The 17,792-nt window shown below is 37.7% G+C and overlaps 1 protein-coding gene and 1 pseudogene across 1 annotated transcript; both read right to left on the bottom strand.

Annotated features, from left to right (window-relative positions):
* Positions 1-2,866: 2,866 nt before the first annotated feature.
* Positions 2,867-6,838, bottom strand: LOC129107764 (E3 ubiquitin-protein ligase TRIM21-like; annotated as a pseudogene).
* Positions 6,839-11,312: 4,474 nt separating this feature from the next.
* Positions 11,313-13,846, bottom strand: LOC129107765 (E3 ubiquitin-protein ligase TRIM21-like). The gene has a single exon (XM_054619300.1). The coding sequence runs from the start codon at positions 13,835-13,837 to the stop codon at positions 12,197-12,199; it is 1,641 nt and encodes a 546-aa protein (XP_054475275.1). The 5' UTR covers positions 13,838-13,846; the 3' UTR covers positions 11,313-12,196.
* Positions 13,847-17,792: the final 3,946 nt, after the last annotated feature.

Below are 17,792 nucleotides of genomic sequence, written 5' to 3'. Positions count from 1 at the left end.
TTTCTCAACAAATAAAGGAAACTTTATTTATAGCTGCTGTGATTCAGACTGTGGAACAGGAAGCCAGAGTCACCTTACTGGAACAGGTGAGTGGGTGGAGTCCAAAACCAGTTGGACCAGCTTTTCCTCTACAACTGTTTTAATCATAGGTTTGAATGTACTGTACTATCAACATAAATACCTCATTTATCTACCACAGGCTGTTCTCATCCAGTGTTCATAACTATACCCACTGAAAATAATGTGCCATCATTCTGGATATCCAATGAAACCAATACATATGTTAACAAAGTAATCATTAACAGGGAAGTATAAAGACCACTAAAGCCCACACATGTGTTGGTTGGGTCAAACAAATACTGGTCTTTAACCCAGGACAGTTGGATGTCATCCATCAATTCAAACAGACTTGTCTTTGATTTGGGTACATTTATGGGAAGTTTTGCCTTATATACATATCAAAAAAGTAGATTAAATTAGCACCAATTAGCCAATAGTAATACAGTATCCATTTAAAATCCAATTAAAATGTTAATTATCATATTATTAATCAAAAGGACTAAATGTAATCAATAGAACATTATCGTGAAAATAAATTACACACCTCTAATTCTTTAAACTTTAATTTAGCATTAAAGTTCAGTCTGAATTTTTTTCAATGCTGTTGGTCAACGTATCCTAATAAAACAATTCCAATGTTATCTCAAAAAATGTCAGCCATTTTTTGTGTATTTTCATACAAAAGTCCAGCAACACATGTCAATTTCCACCCGTTACATGCATACAATCTTAACAAAATAAACTTCTGTCTTCACAGGAAGCTACTAAGTTAGGTTTATGAAAAGATAAAGGTTTGGTTTCAAATTACTACAAAAAGTACAGAATAGACAAACAGATCCAACATGTAGTTCTTGTTACACACAGGGAATGAACTAATCTTCAATCTTCAATCGTCTCTTCTGGATCATCTGCTGGATTTCAGTCTCTGACGTCTCCAGCTCGGCCTTCTTTCCTTCATATTCTTTTTTCAGAGGAACTGAAATACTCAACTACAAGTAAAGGTCCTGCATTCAAAACATAACTTAGGTATAAGTATTATCAACCAAATGTACACAGAGTATGAAAAGAAAAATGTTCCTTGCCTGTGTTTTCCTTTTTTATCTGATGTTCTGGATTAATATTACTGCTGTATTAATGTGTATGTTGCATTTTAACTCCTTTATATCCTGTTGTCTAGTTTAATCTACACCAATGCATCATATTCTATAAGATCATCATATTCTATAACATCATCATGTTCATCATATTCTATAAGATCATCATGTTTGTAGCGTCTCTGTCCTGTGAGAACCTTGTATCTCTAAAAAGAACAAACAGCCTGTTTTCAGCTTTGTGTAGATGCATTTTCCAGCTGATCCAAGAGGCTTTTTAAAGAGTTTATTTATCTGAAGAAGTAGGAGGATTTTCTCAACAAATAAAGGAAACTTTATTTATAGCTGCTGTGATTCAGACTGTGGAACAGGAAGCCAGAGTCACCTTACTGGAACAGGTGAGTGGGTGGAGTCCAAAACCAGTTGGACCAGCTTCTGTTTTAATCATAGGTTTGAATGTACTGTACGATCAACATAAATACCTCATTTATCTACCACAGGCTGTTCTCATCCAGTGTTCATAACTATACCCATTGAAAACAATGTGCCATCATTCTGGATATCCAATGAAACCAATACATATGTTATCAAAGTAATCATTAACAGGGAAGTATAAAGACCACTAAAGCCCACACATGTGTTGGTTGGGTCAAACAAATACTGGTCTTTAACCCAGGAGACCTTAGTTCATTCCCTGTGTGAAACAAGAACCAAATGTTGGATCTGTTTATCTATTCTGTACTTTTTGTAGTGATTTTAACCCAAACCTTTATCTTTTCCTAAACGTAACTAGTAGTTTCTTGTGAAGACAGAAGTTAATTTTGTTAAGACTGTATGCATGTAACGGGTGGAAATTGAAACGTGTTGCTGGACTTTTGTATGAAATGGCACAAAAAATTGCGTTTTTTAAGATAACAGAAATTGTTGTATTAGGAAATGTTGACCAACAGCAATGACTATAATTCAGACTGAACTTTAATACAAATTGAAAATTTTAAGAAGTAAAGGTGTGTAATTTATTTTCACGATAATGTTCTATTGAGAACATTTAGTCCTTTTGATTAATAATGTGATAAATAACACTTTAATTGGATTTTAAATGGATACTGTATTACTATTGGCTAAATGGTGCTAATTTAATCTCGTTTTTTATATATATATATATATAAGGCAAAACGTCCCATAAATGTACTCAAATCAAAGACAAGTCTGTTTGAATTGATGGATGACAAAGCCGTTGATTAATGTACAACTGAATTTGAAATTGCTGATTATTCAGTTGGTAAATTTCTTTTTCTCAAAACTCTAATATATATCTGACTTTGGCCATTTAAATAATACAGAAATTCTTGAAACTCAGATAAACACAGATGCCTCACATCAGCCCAAGTCTATCACTGTCAACATACATTATTATAACCCTCACACAACCAACCCTGCAGTCTATTTCTTTGTCAATCATCCGTGTGACTCGAACGTAGCATTAGCACGTTAGCATGTTCTTTGCTGCAGCGTTCAGGGGGTCCCAGCATCCTGACTGACTTCACTAAATCTCCAATTATCTGAGGAAAAAACAATCTGCTCTAGGACATCAATAAGTTAATAGATCTGTGTGTAATCAAAAGGCAGTTCCACCATAACATTTCATTTTTGATGAACGTGAACACAACAATGAAAATGAAAGAAAAAACATTGGAAATTCTTTGAGTTTAATCCGTTGAGGATTTGTTCAGTTTATTCAAGCAACAAAAACAGTCTACAGAGAGGTGGACAATATTTAGTGATGTTTGGGACAGGCTTCAGCGTGACTAAGCAAATATACATTGTGGGACAAAAATGAACTAAAAAATTAGGAAATTATAAAGATCAAATCCAGACATGTTTTGGTGAAAACACAAACATTTTTCAATTGAAAGTTTGACTGCTGGACACAAGATGTTTCACTGAAGAGTCCATGCTCAGAGTTTCCACATCATACTTCGTGTAGGTTATGTTCTGTACCAAAATAAACTTCCACACCAGTTATGATCACGTTATTGGTACATGTTTCCCACTGAGATTTAAAGTCTCTTCTAGCATTAGCTTAAGCAAATTTACAGACCTGTTTCATGTATGAACACAAACTTTATCTCTGCTCGAACAGGAAGTTCCACTCACGTTAAATATTTAGCTGAGCTCCATCGGTCGTGGGGGTTTTAGAGAGAAATTATACTACAAATAATTTCCTGCAGTCCAGAGCAGTTAGCTTCCATCTTTTCTTCTGGACATTTAATGTTTCTGATTCTCCGTTCTCTGTATCATCATCCTCTCTCTCTCTACCTCCTCTTCCTCCTCTTTGTCCAAGCTGACTCTCTCACTCTTAAGGTCGTTTAGGTCAGTTTCATTGCTCTGCTCCCTCAGAGGCTTCAATGAAAAAAATAATCTTCTTTTACATACAATGATTAGATATTTGTTTGTGATGATTCAGAAGGCAAGTATTGCAGTTATTTGAATGAATTAGACTACATTAGATAATATGTGTTGTAAAATGATTGTGTTGTTAGTAGCAATGTGACACATCAAAGAAACTACATTTATAGAACAAAATGGAGCTTCTGTAGAAAATCAGGTGTTTGTTCTACTCAGTGTGAATAACAGGAGAGATGATCAGAGGGGCAGAGTTTTTACCACCATCATTAAGACCTGGACTAAAGAATGGGTAGAGTTTCTCAGTGAAGCAGCAGCCAGTAAAGGAGTAGATAAGAGCTGCAGCATCAACGTCATAAAAGGAGACCAGACCCTCCTCATAATCCACCAACACCCCCACCTTCTCAGGCTGAGACTTCAGAGAGAGACGGACTGATGGGTCAGCACAAGCTATGTACTCATTCTCATTCCTCAACCATATCGTCCAGTAACCATTCTGAGGAGTCAGTGTGATTTTTCCCTTCCTGTTGATCGACTCTCTGACCACTCCTAAAACCACTTAGTCTTCCTTTTAACCTGAACCTCGTAGTAAAATCTTCCTGAAGAGAAACTCTGCTTTGCTAAGACACTAACATACAAATTAAATCTCTCTATATTGTCTGGGAGATTCTTCCTTACATCACCAAGTTTAACTTGTTTTCCATCATCAGACAGGATGAGTTGGGATGAGCTGTATCAGGATCAAGTGTCACATCCACTGCAGACTGCTGGACTCTCTTCAGCTCGGCCTCAAACAGCTTCTTCATCTGTTTACTGAGCGTCTCCTCCAGCTGGTTCACAGCTCTCACCACAGTCCCCTCATATGAAGGTGGACTGACTCTGACTCCTGTCCAGTCCTTGGTGGGTGGAGCAGCTTTAAGGGACGTGAAGCTCTGTAGAAGGTGGAGGTGGTCTTCAGAGCGTGAGAGCTGCTCCACCTCAGTGCTTCTCTTCTTCAGCTCACAGATTTCCTGTTCCAGCTCTTTGATGAAGCCTTCAGCCTGTTTCTCTGTCTTTCTCTGCTTCTCTTTGATCGTGTCGATGAGCTCGGCCTGGCTTCTCTCAACAGACTCCTTCAGAGCGGTGAAGACCTGAACACCATCTGCTATCACTCTGTCTGCATCTTCCTCACTGAGCTCCACTGAGTGTTTGATCTCCTGAATCTTCAGTCGTCTCTTCTGGATCATCTGCTGAATTTCAGCATCAGTCTTCCCCAGCTCAGCCTTCTTTCCTTCATATTCTTCTTTCAGAGGAACAACATCATGTGTCTTGTGGTCTGAAAGACTGCAGAGCATGCAGACACACATCTGGTCGGTCTTACAGAACAGCTCCAGCAGTTTATCGTGCTTCGTACACATCCTGTCTTCCAGGTTCTCCACAGGGTCGATCAGCTGATGTCTTTTCAGACCTGACCTTGTCAGATGAGGCTCCAGGTGAGTCTCACAGTAGGAGACCAGACACACCAGGCAGGACTTCATGGCCTTCAGTTTGGTTCCAGTGCAGACGTCACAGGGAACTTCTCCTGGTTTGGCAGCTCGTTGCTCTGAGCTGCTGTTTCTGGCTTTCTGTTGAGCTGACTGTCTGAACTGAGCAGCCATCTCAGAGATGAAAGTGTTGACCCGCAGCTCAGGTCTGGTGTTAAAAACGTCTTTACAGTTTGGACACTGACACTGGACATTAACGTCCCAGTGTTGAGTGATGCAGGTTTTACAGAAGTTGTGTCCACATGGTATGGTGACTGGATCAGTGAACACATCCAGACAGATGGAGCACAGAAACTGATCTTCAGTCAGCAGACAGCTGGCAGCAGACATGTCTACACTCTGAGGACAAAAAGAAAGAGAGAAGGATGAATGCTTAGAAGACAAAAACACAGACAACTCCCAGACTGGACAACTTCATGGTAGTGACCTGTCAATCACAAGGTAGCCCCGCCCTAAAGCATACTCTGCTTTATGGTCTGTTTGACTCTAAATGGAGCATCATTTACTAAATGAACATCATGCTGTATTGAAGAAGACTTTAAACTAGAGATTGAGACCATAAACTCATGTTTACAATGTTTACTGAGGGAATAAATCAAGTGAGTAGAGTCATTTTATAGACTTCTATACAATCAGACATTTGTTTTGCAACCCAAATGCCTAATGCCCAGTAGAGAGAAAGAAGTTTGGGTTGTTTAATACTTTCCAAAGAAATATTTTTGTTATAAACTTTTAATCAAAAGCTCTGAAAATAGAAAGAAAAAAAAGTTTAGTATCTTTGATTGTTGCACGACTCTACTAATACTGTCTACCTACCTAAACATATCTTGTACACTCATTGCTCATCACAAGAGTCTTTCACAAGAAGCTATGTTGACAGCTGTGTGAGTAGTATCAATAGCCATGTTTGTTGTATTTTTTTAAATGGTCATTTTGGGTGAGTGTCCTTAGAGGGAGGCCTGAAGGGACGGACTTCTTTAGGAGCTAGTGTCATTAGCCACTTTCATTGGGAAAGGGTTGGAAACACTGGGCTGGGTTTTTAGGTTGCATGACTTTTTTAATCCAGCATGGACCAACTCTTGATGGTTTCTCAAGATTACCAACCCTAGTTTTAAGACACTTCAATGGTTAATTTTTCAGAACCGGAGGTTGTAACCTGGTCCCTCTTTTTCATGTTATTAACATAATTTTAATTTGTAAAATCATAATATAATTCAATTTTTAAAACCCAGAAAAACACATGTGATCCCTCCATTACTGTCACATCAAGCATTAAATAATATAATTATACTAACACATTTATTTCAAGCTCAGATAAATATTTTTAAGAGTGGAACTTCCTGTCTGAGTAGAGCTGAAGTTTTGACTTCAAACAGGAAACAGATCTTTGAGTTATCTTAAGCTAATGCTGGCTGTGACTGTATTCTGTCTAACCTTTAACTAGACAGAGTTCAGTCACTGTGGTTTGGTTTCTACCTCTGTTTTTATTTAAAATGACACATTTATATGGTGTTATATTCTTTATTTTATAAAACTAGATGTTAAACAGTCAGATATAGTTTTAACTCAACTTGGATCAAATATTTAGTTAGTGTATTGTGTCTTTGTAGAACAGAGTACTCACCAGTGTTTGTCAGAGATTCTGCTGTGTTGTTGAGAAAAAGCTGCTGGATTCAGTTGAATGTTTCTTTACAGAGAAACAGAGAGACTTGTCTCGACTGCAGCTCTGCTGTTGATCAGACAAACTTTAACTTTCATTTCAGGAAATGTGACTCTGCAGCTCTCCTCTTTCAGTGTTGCTCCTCCTCTCAGTGAGGGAGTGGTGGAGAAGAACCTAATCAGTCAGGAAACCTTCATTTTTATGAAGTAAAAGAACTAATACGCACACTGTAAAATGCTTCCACTACAAGTAAAAGTCCTGACATTCAAAACATTGTTTAGATGTATAAGTATTATCAGCTAAATGTACACAGAGTATGAAAAGAAAAATGTTCCTTGTCTGTGTTTTACTTTTTTATCTGATGCTTCTGGATTAATATTACTGCTGTATTAATGTGTAGCGATGCTTCATTATAAGTACTAATACCACAATGTGAAAATACCACTACAAGTTGTCTAGTTTCAAAACATACCTTAGGAATAAGTATATCATCAAATTCTATGAAAAGAAAAATCTTGTCTGTGTTTTCTTTTTTATAAGATCATCATGTTCTATAAGATCATTCAACTTTTATAAGTTGTCAGTTTAATGTTTGCATCATATTCTATAAGATCCTGTGAGAACCTCGTATCTCTAAAAAGAACAAACAGCCTGTTTTCAGCTTTGTGACGATGCATTTTCCAGCTGATCCAAGAGGCTTTTTAAAGAGTTTATTCATCTGAAGAAGTAGGAGGATTTTCTCAACACAGAAAGGAAACACTTCATCCTTCAGTTCATCACAAACATTCAACATCAACACATCTGGAGATACGTGGTTTTACCTGGACAGGAAGGGGATGAAAAACTGTCCTCTGAGAAGATACTCAGGTAGAGTAAGTACCTTAAATGTGTACTTAATTACAGTACTTGAGTAATTTTACTTCCATTCCACCACTTACCTGAAACAGAGTATTTGTACAGTGTGATATTAGTACTTTTACCTGGTAAACGATGTGAATACTTCCTCCTCCTCTGGATTTTAAGGTGGTCTTAGACCTCTGGCCTCTAACGTCTCTCTCTTTTAGTTTTTTTTAGCTTCAGGATGTTTTCTGAATACGACCCCTGTGCTCCATGAATGACCTTTGACCTTCCGTCTGCTGTGCCGGGACAGCTGCTCTGCCACCTCGACCAATCGTCCATTTAAGATGACATCACCTGCGTGGAGGCATCTGGAGAGGCCGTCATCATGCTCCACGGAGAGGGCAGAGCAGAGGGCTCATCATCTGTTTCCTATAGATAACCCTGACCTCCACCCTCCTCCTCCTCCTCCTCCTCCTCCTCCTCCCTCCTCCTCCTCTTGCCACCGAGCCTCCTCGCTTCCTCGCCGCGGCCTGAGCGTCCGAGGCGGCTGCATCCATCACGGGCCGGAGAGGGAGCTTCCTGTCGGATTCATCCATCTCTGCTCTCCACCTCTCGGGGGAGGAGAGGACGACTGCTGGCTGTGTGAACCTGAAACCAGAGAGGTCAGGGGGTCAAACTTCAAAATAAAAGTCTCTAACAATTGAAAAGTCAGTGATGAAATATTGTGTTTCTCTCAGTGATGACTTTATTTGTCTGTATTAATTCATTTATTATATAAAAACTCTGAAAACTCACGGCACAAAGCTGAAAACTTTTTTCTTTTTTAAGGTAAGGTTTTGAATTTAGGACTTTTATTTTGAGAGGAGTATTAACTCTGTGTAGGATTGACGGTTTTCCTTCATTAAAGGATCTGAGTACTTCCTTCTACCACTGGTCATCTAAACACCCCGCCACAATAAAACAATCAGCACTCAACTTCTGGTTCCACAGACCGTCACGTGTTCTTCATCAGCTTCAGGGTCCATTAAATATTCAACAGTTAAACACATTTGAATGTGATTTTTCTTTTTTAATGTAACTCTCTTAGCGACAATAAAACCCTTATATTGAAATACATTTGTCTCTTCTACCTCTGAACTTTGTTTATAGCTATGTGAATATATACTCTTGTTCTTGTTTTGTTTTGTAATATAATTGTCCTCAAAACTTTATTTAAATGATTTGTGAGTGTGTATTATTCTACTTAGATATGTTCTATGTGAGCTGCTTATGTTTACCTGAATTCTTTGTAAATTATATTTTGTTCCAAAATAAAAACTGTGTCATCCATACAGAGACACACGCACACACAGAGCGGTGAGTGCAGTAGCAGCGCCCCCTGCTGAATAATTTGAATAACGCATGACATCCTGGAAAACCTGGAACTAGCTTTTTCCAATCATCATGGAAACATCCTGGAAAAAAAAGATAACCAGAAGTGTCTTTGAAATCATTGAGTTTGTTCTGTGTGAAAAGTGCGTTTGAGAAGTTTGAAGTAATTATCAAAAAAACATGTCACATGAATGATTGTGTTCTCATCAATGGGAAGAAAATGTGTGAAGTTTTGTTTGTCTTTTAAAGAAAATAATTAATTATAATTTTGACCAAGATGTTAAAGTTCTTGTTGCTTCTCAAGTGGCCGATCAAACCGATGCTGATATTTTGCAGGTATCTATTTCCTGTGTTTTGATCATCAGCTTTCCGTGATTATCATGTTGTTATGGATGGATACATTGAACATTTGAATGTGATTTAGAGAGAAAAAGTTAAATACATTTGAATAATTAAAAACAAAAAATAAAGATTTTATATTCACATTATTAATTCAGGAGTAAAATTAGGAAAATATATTAAAAGAAAATGTCCCTGTGACTGTTATACTGTTATTCATTGTATCAGTAGATTATTATTGATAATGCATTAATATAAAAAAAAACTAGATTTTACTGTTGTGTAACGTTTAGGTGGAGCACATTTTGAACTACATCTTTAAAACTATTTCCTATTTTTTATTTATAGGAGCTTTATTCTTCCAGGATCAGTCAGAGGACGTGATGACGTACCTGACGACAGACGCCACCGAGTTCTGATGCTTTCAAGTGCTGTAAGAAATGTTGGGAAGTATTTTATGTAAACAACAATAACCAATCAGTGAGAGGGGATGGCTTAAACGTTGCTCTGTTTGATACGTGTACAACTATTATAAAGACATACAAGTTATTTAAGTTTTCTAGGAAAGTATATGGTCCATTATGATACCCAAACATTTCATTTAAAACACTCTTGATCATGTTTTTCACTTACCATAAAACATAGATATGGTTAATGCACAAATGTAATGATAATGTATTTTCAAAAAAAAAATGAAAAACAATTTGAAATTTGAATTCTTGAATTCTTGAAATTGAATATTTGAAATTTGAATATTATATTTTGAATATTATCAAAATAAATTTTTGTTTCAGTCTTTGAATTTGAAGATAAGTTATTTGTAAAATTGAACTGACAGCAGGTTTTACAGGTTTGTACTCTTGAGGAAGTTTTGCAACAACAAAAAAGACAATTCATATTAAATAAATAGAATATTTTATTGAATAAATAAAGAATTGTTGTATTAGGATATGTTGACTAACTGCATTGAAAAAAATTCAGACTGAACCTTAATGCTAGATGAAAGTTTAAAAAATTTGAGGTGTGTAATTTATTTTGACGATAATGTTCTATTGATTACATTTAGTCCTTTTGATTAATGATGTGATAAATAAAATTCTAATTCTATTTTAAATGGATACTTTATTACTGTTGGATATATTATCTGCCTTTTTTGTAAATATAGGGAAAAACTTCCCTTGAATTTAACCAAATTAAAGACAATTTTTCTTTCAATTAAGGAATGGCTGTTTATTTTTTAACCATGCGAACGAGCAATTAAACTTAAAATAATCCATTAATTAACTCAATATTTGGGGTGAACCCTTTAATTGAATTAAGTTAATGTTTCATAAACAGTGTTGTGTTTTCTTTGCTGCAGGTGCTCAGTGGGAACAGGAAACAGCTGTTGGACCAATCACAGTGAAGGAGAGACCTCTACAGTGACAAAACAAGAACTGTTAGGATGAAATAAATATGATAAAGTTATTCATACTGTGATGAGACCTGGTTTGTGTGGTTTGATCTCAAGGTTAAATCATATGAAACACTTTTAAAAAGCCGTTGATTTAAAGTACAACTGAATTTGAAATTGCTGATTATTCAGTTGGTAAATTTATTTTTCTCAAAACTCTAATATATATCTGACTTTGTTTTTTTAAATAATACAGAAATTCTTGAAACTTAGACAAACACAGATGCCTCACATCAGCACAAGTTAATCATTGTTAACATACATTATTATAACACTCACACAACCAACCCTGCAGTCTTTTTCTAAGTCTATAATCTGTATGACCTGAAGATAGCATTAGCACGTTAGCATGTTCTTTGCTGCAGGGGGTCCCAGCATCCTGACTGACTTCACTAAATCTCCAATTATCTGAGGAAAAAACAATCTGCTCTGGGACATCAATAAGTTAATAGATCTGTGTGTAATCAAAAGGCAGTTCCACTATAACATTTCAACATTTCACAACAATGAAAATGAAAGAAAAAACATTGGAAATTCTTTGATTTTAATCCGTTGAGGATTTGTTCAGTTTATTCAAACAACAAAAAACAGTCTACAGAGAGGTGGACAATATTTAGTGATGTTTGGGACAGGCTTCAGCGTGACTAAGCAAATATACATTGTGGGACAAAAATAAACTAAAAAATTAGGAAATTATAAAGATCAAATCCAGACATGTTTTGGTGAAAACACAAACATTTTTCAATTGAAAGTTTGACTGCTGGACACAAGATGTTTCACTGAAGAGTCCATGCTCAGAGTTTCCACATCATACTTTGTGTACGTTATGTTCTGTACCAAAATAAACTTCCACACCAGTTATGATCACGTTATTGGTACATGTTTCCCACTGAGATTTAAAGTCTCTTCTAGCATTAGCTTAAGCAAATTTACAGACCTGTTTTATGTATGAACACAGACTTTATCTTTGCTCGAACAGGAAGTTCCACTCACGTTAAATATTTAGCTGAGCTCCATCGGTCGTGGGGGTTTCTAGAGAGAAATTATACTACAAATAATTTCCTGCAGTCCAGAGCAGTTAGCTTCCATCTTTTCTTCTGGACATTTAATGTTTCTGATTCTTTGTTCTCTGTATCATCATCCTCTCTCTCTCTCTACCTCCTCTTCCTCCTCTTTGTCCAAGCTGACTCTCTGACTCTTAAGGTCTTTAGGCCAGTTTCATTGCTCTGCTCCCTCAGAGGCTTCAATGAAAGAAATAATCTTGTTTTACATAAAATGTTTAGTTTCGTTTGTGATGATTCAGAAGGCAAGTATTGCAGTTATTTGAATGAATTAGACTACATTTGATAATATGTGTTGTAAAATGAATGTGTTGTTAGTAGCAATGTGACACATCAAAGAAACTACATTTATAGAACAAAATGGAGCTTCTGTAGAAAATCAACTGGTTGTTCTACTCAGTGTGATTGACAGGAGAGATGATCAGAGGGGCAGAGTTTTTACCACCATCATTAAGACCTGGATCAAAGAATGGGTAGAGTTTCTCAGTGAAGCAGCAGCCAGTAAAGGAGTAGATAAGAGCTGCAGCATCAACGTCATAAAAGGAGACCAGACCCTCCTCATAATCCACCAACACCCCCACCTTCTCAGGCTGAGACTTCAGAGAGAGACGGACTAGAGGGTCAGTACGAGCTTCATACTCATTCGCATTCCTCAAACATATCATCCAGTAACCATGCTGAGGAGACACAGTGATTTTTCCCTTCCTGTTGATCGACTCTCTGGCCACTCCTAAATACCACTTAGTCTTCCTTTTAACCTGAACCTCGTAGTAAGATCTTCCTGAAGAGAAACTCTGCTTTGCTAAGACACTAAAATACAAATTAAATCTCTCTATATTGTCTGGGAGATTCTTCCTTACATTACCAGGTTTAACTTGTTTTCCATCATCAGACAGGATGAGATAAGGATTTGCTGTATCAGGATCAAGTGTCACATCCACTGCAGACTGCTGGACTCTCTTCAGCTCGGCCTCAAACAGCTTCTTCTGTTTACTGAGCGTCTCCTCCAGCTGGTTCACAGCTCTCACCACAGTCCCCTCATATGAAGGTGGACTGACTCTGACTCCTGTCCAGTCCTTGGTGGGTGGAGCAGCTTTAAGGGACGTGAAGCTCTGTAGAAGGTGGAGGTGGTCTTCAGAGCGTGAGAGCTGCTCCACCTCAGTGCTTCTCTTCTTCAGCTCACAGATTTCCTGTTCCAGCTCTTTGATGAAGCCTTCAGCCTGTTTCTCTGTCTTTCTCTGCTTCTCTTTGATCGTGTCGATGAGCTCGGCCTGGCTTCTCTCAACAGACTCCTTCAGAGCGGTGAAGACCTGAACACCATCTGCTATCTCTCTGTCTGCATCTTCCTCACTGAGCTCCACTGAGTGTTTGATCTCCTGAATCTTCAGTTCTCTCTTCTGGATCATCTGCTGAATTTCAGCTTCAGTCTTCCCCAGCTCAGCCTTCTTTCCTTCATATTCTTCTTTCAGAGGAACAACATCATGTGTCTTGTGGTCTGAATAAGTGCAGAGCATGCAGACACACATCTGGTCGGTCTTACAGAACAGCTCCATCAGTTTATCGTGCTTCGTACACATCCTGTCTTCCAGGTTCTCCACAGGGTCGATCAGCTGATGTCTTTTCAGACCTGACCTTGTCAGATGAGGCTCCAGGTGAGTCTCACAGTAGGAGTCCAGACACACCAGGCAGGACTTCATGGCCTTCAGTTTGGTTCCAGTGCAGACGTCACAGGGAACTTCTCCTGGTTTATCAGCTTGTTCCTCTGAGCTGCTGTTTCTGGCTTTCTGTTGAGCTGACTGTCTGAACTGAGCAGCCATCTCAGAGATGAAAGTATTGACCCGCAGCTCAGGTCTGGTGTTAAAAACCTTTTTACAGTTTGGACACTGACACTGGACATTAACGTCCCAGTGTTGAGTGATGCAGGTTTTACAGAAGTTGTGTCCACATGGTGTGCTGACTGGATCAGTGAACACATCCAGACAGATGGAGCACAGAAATTGATCTTCAGTCAGCAGACAGCTGGCAGCAGACATGTCTACACTCTGAGGACGACAAGGAAGAGAAAAGGAAGAAGGCTTAGAGGACGAAAACACGGACAACTCCCAAACTGGACAACATCATGGTAGTGACCTGTCAATCATAAGGTAGCCCCGCCCTAAAGCATACTCTGCTTTATGGTCTGTTTGACTCTAAATGGACCATCATTTACTAAATGAACATCATGCTGTATTGAAGAAGACTTTAAACTAGAGATTGAGACCATAAACTCATGTTTACAATGTTTACTGAGGGAATAAATCAAGAGAGAAGTAGAGTCATTTAGACTTCTATACAATGAGACATTTGTTTTGCAACCCTAATGCCCAGTAGAGAGAAAGCTAGTTTGGGTTGTTTAATCATTTCCAAAGAAATATTTTTGTTCTAAACTTTTAATCAAAAGCTCTGAAAATAGAAAGAAAAAAAGTTTAGTATCCTTGATTGTTGCACGACTCTACTAATACTGTCTACCTACCTAAACATATCTTGTCTGTCACTCATTGCTCATCACAAGAGTCTTTCACAAGAAGCTAGGTTGACAGCTGTGAGTAGTATCAATAGCCATGTTTGTTGTATTTTCTTAAAATTTACATTTTGGGTGAGTGTCCTTAGAGGGAGGCCTGAAGGGACGGACTTCTTTAGGAGCTAGTGTCGTTAGCCACTTTCATTGGGAAAGGGTTGGAAACACTGGGCTGGGTTTTTAGGTTGCATGACTTTTTTAATCCAGCATGGACCAACTCTTGATGGTTTCTCAAGATTACCAACCCTAGTTTTAAGACACTTCCGGTTAATTTTTCAGAACCGGAGGTTGTAACCTGGTCCCTCTTTTTCATGTTATTAACATAATTTTAATTTGTAAAATCATAATATAATTAAATTATTTAAAACCCAGAAAAACACATGTGATCCCTCCATTACTGTCACATCAAGCATTAAATAATATAATTATACTAACACATGTATTTCAAGCTCAGATAAATATTTTTAAGAGTGGAACTTCCTGTCTGAGTAGAGCTGAAGTTTTGACTTCAAATAGGAAACAGATCTTTGATTTAGCTTAAGCTAATGCTGGCTGTGACTGTATTCTGTCCAACCTTAAACTAGATTAGAGTTCAGTCACTATGGTTTGGTTTCTACCTCTGTTTTTATTTAAAATGACACATTTATATGGTGTTATATTCTTTATTTTATAAAACTAGATGTTAAACAGTCAGATATAGTTTGAACTCAACTTGGATCAAATATTTAGTTAGTGTATTGTGTCTTTGTAGAACAGAGTACTCACCAGTGTTTGTCAGAGATTCTGCTGTGTTGTTGAGAAAAAGCTGCTGGATTCAGTTGAATGTTTCTTTACAGAGAAACAGAGAGACTTGTCTCGACTGCAGCTCTGCTGTTGATCAGACAAACTTTCACTTTCGTTTCAGGAAAAGTGACTCTGCAGCTCTCCTCTTTCAGTGTTGCTCCTCCTCTCAGTGAGGGAGGGGTGGAGGAAGTATGCAGATCCTTCACTGAAGTAAAAGCACTAATACCACACTGTGAAAAACTCCACTACAAGTAAAAGTCCTGCATTCAAAACATAGCTTATGTATAAGTATTATCAACCAAATGTACACAGAGTATGAAAAGAAAAATGTTCCTTGTCTGTGTTTTACTTTTTTATCTGATGCTTCTGGATTAATATTACTGCTGTATTAATGTGTATGTTGCATTTTAACTCCTTTATATCCTGTTGTCTAGTTTAATCTACATCAATACATCATATTCTATAAGATCATCATGTTCTATAAGATCATCATGTTCTATAAGATCATCATGTTCTATAAGATCATCATGTTTGTAGCGTCTCTGTCCTGTGAGAACCTCGTATCTCTAAAAAGAACAAACAGCCTGTTTTCAGCTTTGTGACGATGCATTTTCCAGCTGATCCAAGAGGCTTTTTAAAGAGTTTATTTATCTGAAGAAGTAGGAGGATTTTCTCAACACATAAAGGAAACACTTCATCCTTCAGTTCATCACAAACATTCAACATCAACACATCTGGAGATACGTGGTTTTACCTGCACAGGAAGGGGATGAAAAACTGTCCTCTGAGAAGATACTCAGGTAGAGTAAGTACCTTAAATGTGTACTTAATTACAGTACTTGAGTAATTTTACTTCCATTCCACCACTTACCTGAAACAGAGTATTTGTACAGTGTGATATTAGTACTTTTACCTGGTAAACGATGTGAATACTTCCTCCTCCTCTGGATTTTAAGCTGGTCTTAGACCTCTGGCCTCTAACGTCTCTCTCTTTTACTTTTTTTTAGCTTCAGGATGTTTTCTGAATACGACCCCTGTGCTCCATGAATGACCTTTGACCTTCCGTCTGCTGTGCCGGGACAGCTGCTCTGCCACCTCGACCAATCGTCCATTTAAGATGACATCACCTGCGTGGAGGCATCTGGAGAGGCCGTCATCATGCTCCACGGAGAGGGCAGAGCAGAGGGCTCATCATCTGTTTCCTATAGATAACCCTGACCTACACCCTCCTCCTCCTCCTCCTCCTCCTCCTCCTCCTCCTCCTCCTCTTGCCACTGAGCCTCCTCGCTCCTCGCCGCGGCCTGAGCGTCCGAGGCGGCTGCATCCATCACGGGCCGGAGAGGGAGCTTCCTGTCGGATTCATCCATCTCTGCTCTCCACCTCTCGGGGGAGGAGAGGACGACTGCTGGCTGTGTGAACCTGAAACCAGAGAGGTCAGGGGGTCAAACTTCAAAATAAAAGTCTCTAACAATTGAAAAGTCAGTGATGAAATATTGTGTTTCTCTCAGTGATGACTTTATTTGTCTGTATTAATTCATTTATTATATAAAAACTCTGAAAACTCACGGCACAAAGCTGAAAACCTTTTTCTTTTTTAAGGTAAGGTTTTGAATCTAGGACTTTTATTTTGAGAGGAGTATTTACTCTGTGTAGGATTGATGGTTTTCCTTCATTAAAGGATCTGAGTACTTCCTTCTACCACTGGTCATCTAAACACCCCGCCACAATAAAACAATCAGCACTCAACTTCTGGTTCAAAATCCGTCTCCACTCTTCTCCACAGACCGTCACGTGTTCTTCATCAGCTTCAGGGTCCAGTAAATATTCAACAGTTTCATCAGGACACCTTTTCTTTTTTAATGTAACTTTCTTAGCGACAAGTAAAACCCTTATATGGAAATACATTTTCTCTTCTACCTCTGAACTTTGTTTATAGCTATGTGAATATATACTCTTGTTTTTGTTTTGTTTTGTAATATAATTGTCCTCAAAACTTTATTTAAATGATTTGTGAGTGTGTATTATTCTACTTAGATATGTTCTATGTGAGCTGCTTATGTTTACCTGAATTCTTTGTAAATTATATTTTGTTCTAAAATAAAAACTGTGTCATCCATACAGAGACACACGCACACACAGAGCGGTGAGTGCAGTAGCAGCGCCCCCTGCTGAATAATTTGAATAACGCATGACATCCTGGAAAACCTGGAACTAGCTTTTTCCAATCATCATGGAAACATCCTGGAAAATGTAAAAAGATAACCAGAAGTGTCTTTGAAATCATTGAGTTTGTTCTGTGTGAAAAGTGCGTTTGAGAAGTTTGAAGTAATTATCAAAAAAACATGTCACATGAATGATTGTGTTCTCATCAATTGGAAGAAAATGTGTGAAGTTTTGTTTGTCTTTTAAAGAAAATAATTAATTATAATTTTGACCAAGATGTTAAAGTTCTTGTTGCTTCTCAAGTGGCCGATCAAGCCGATGCTGATATTTTGCAGGTATCTATTTCCTGCGTTTTGATCATCAGCTTTCCGTGATTATCATGTTGTTATGGATGGATACATTGAACATTTGAATGTGATTTAGAGAGAAAAAGTAAAATACATTTGAATAATTAAAAACAAAAAATAAAGATTTTATATTCACAT

The sequence above is a fragment of the Anoplopoma fimbria genome, chromosome 19 (assembly GCF_027596085.1).
Source record: "Anoplopoma fimbria isolate UVic2021 breed Golden Eagle Sablefish chromosome 19, Afim_UVic_2022, whole genome shotgun sequence".
NCBI classification, from domain to species: domain Eukaryota; kingdom Metazoa; phylum Chordata; class Actinopteri; order Perciformes; family Anoplopomatidae; genus Anoplopoma; species Anoplopoma fimbria.
This window is presented reverse-complemented; position numbering and strand designations above follow the sequence as displayed.

Excerpts from the sequence above, each read along its gene's own strand:
- LOC129107765 (XM_054619300.1), bottom strand. The coding sequence starts at position 13,837 with ATGTCTGCTGCCAGCTGTCTGCTGACTGAAGATCAATTTCTGTGCTCC.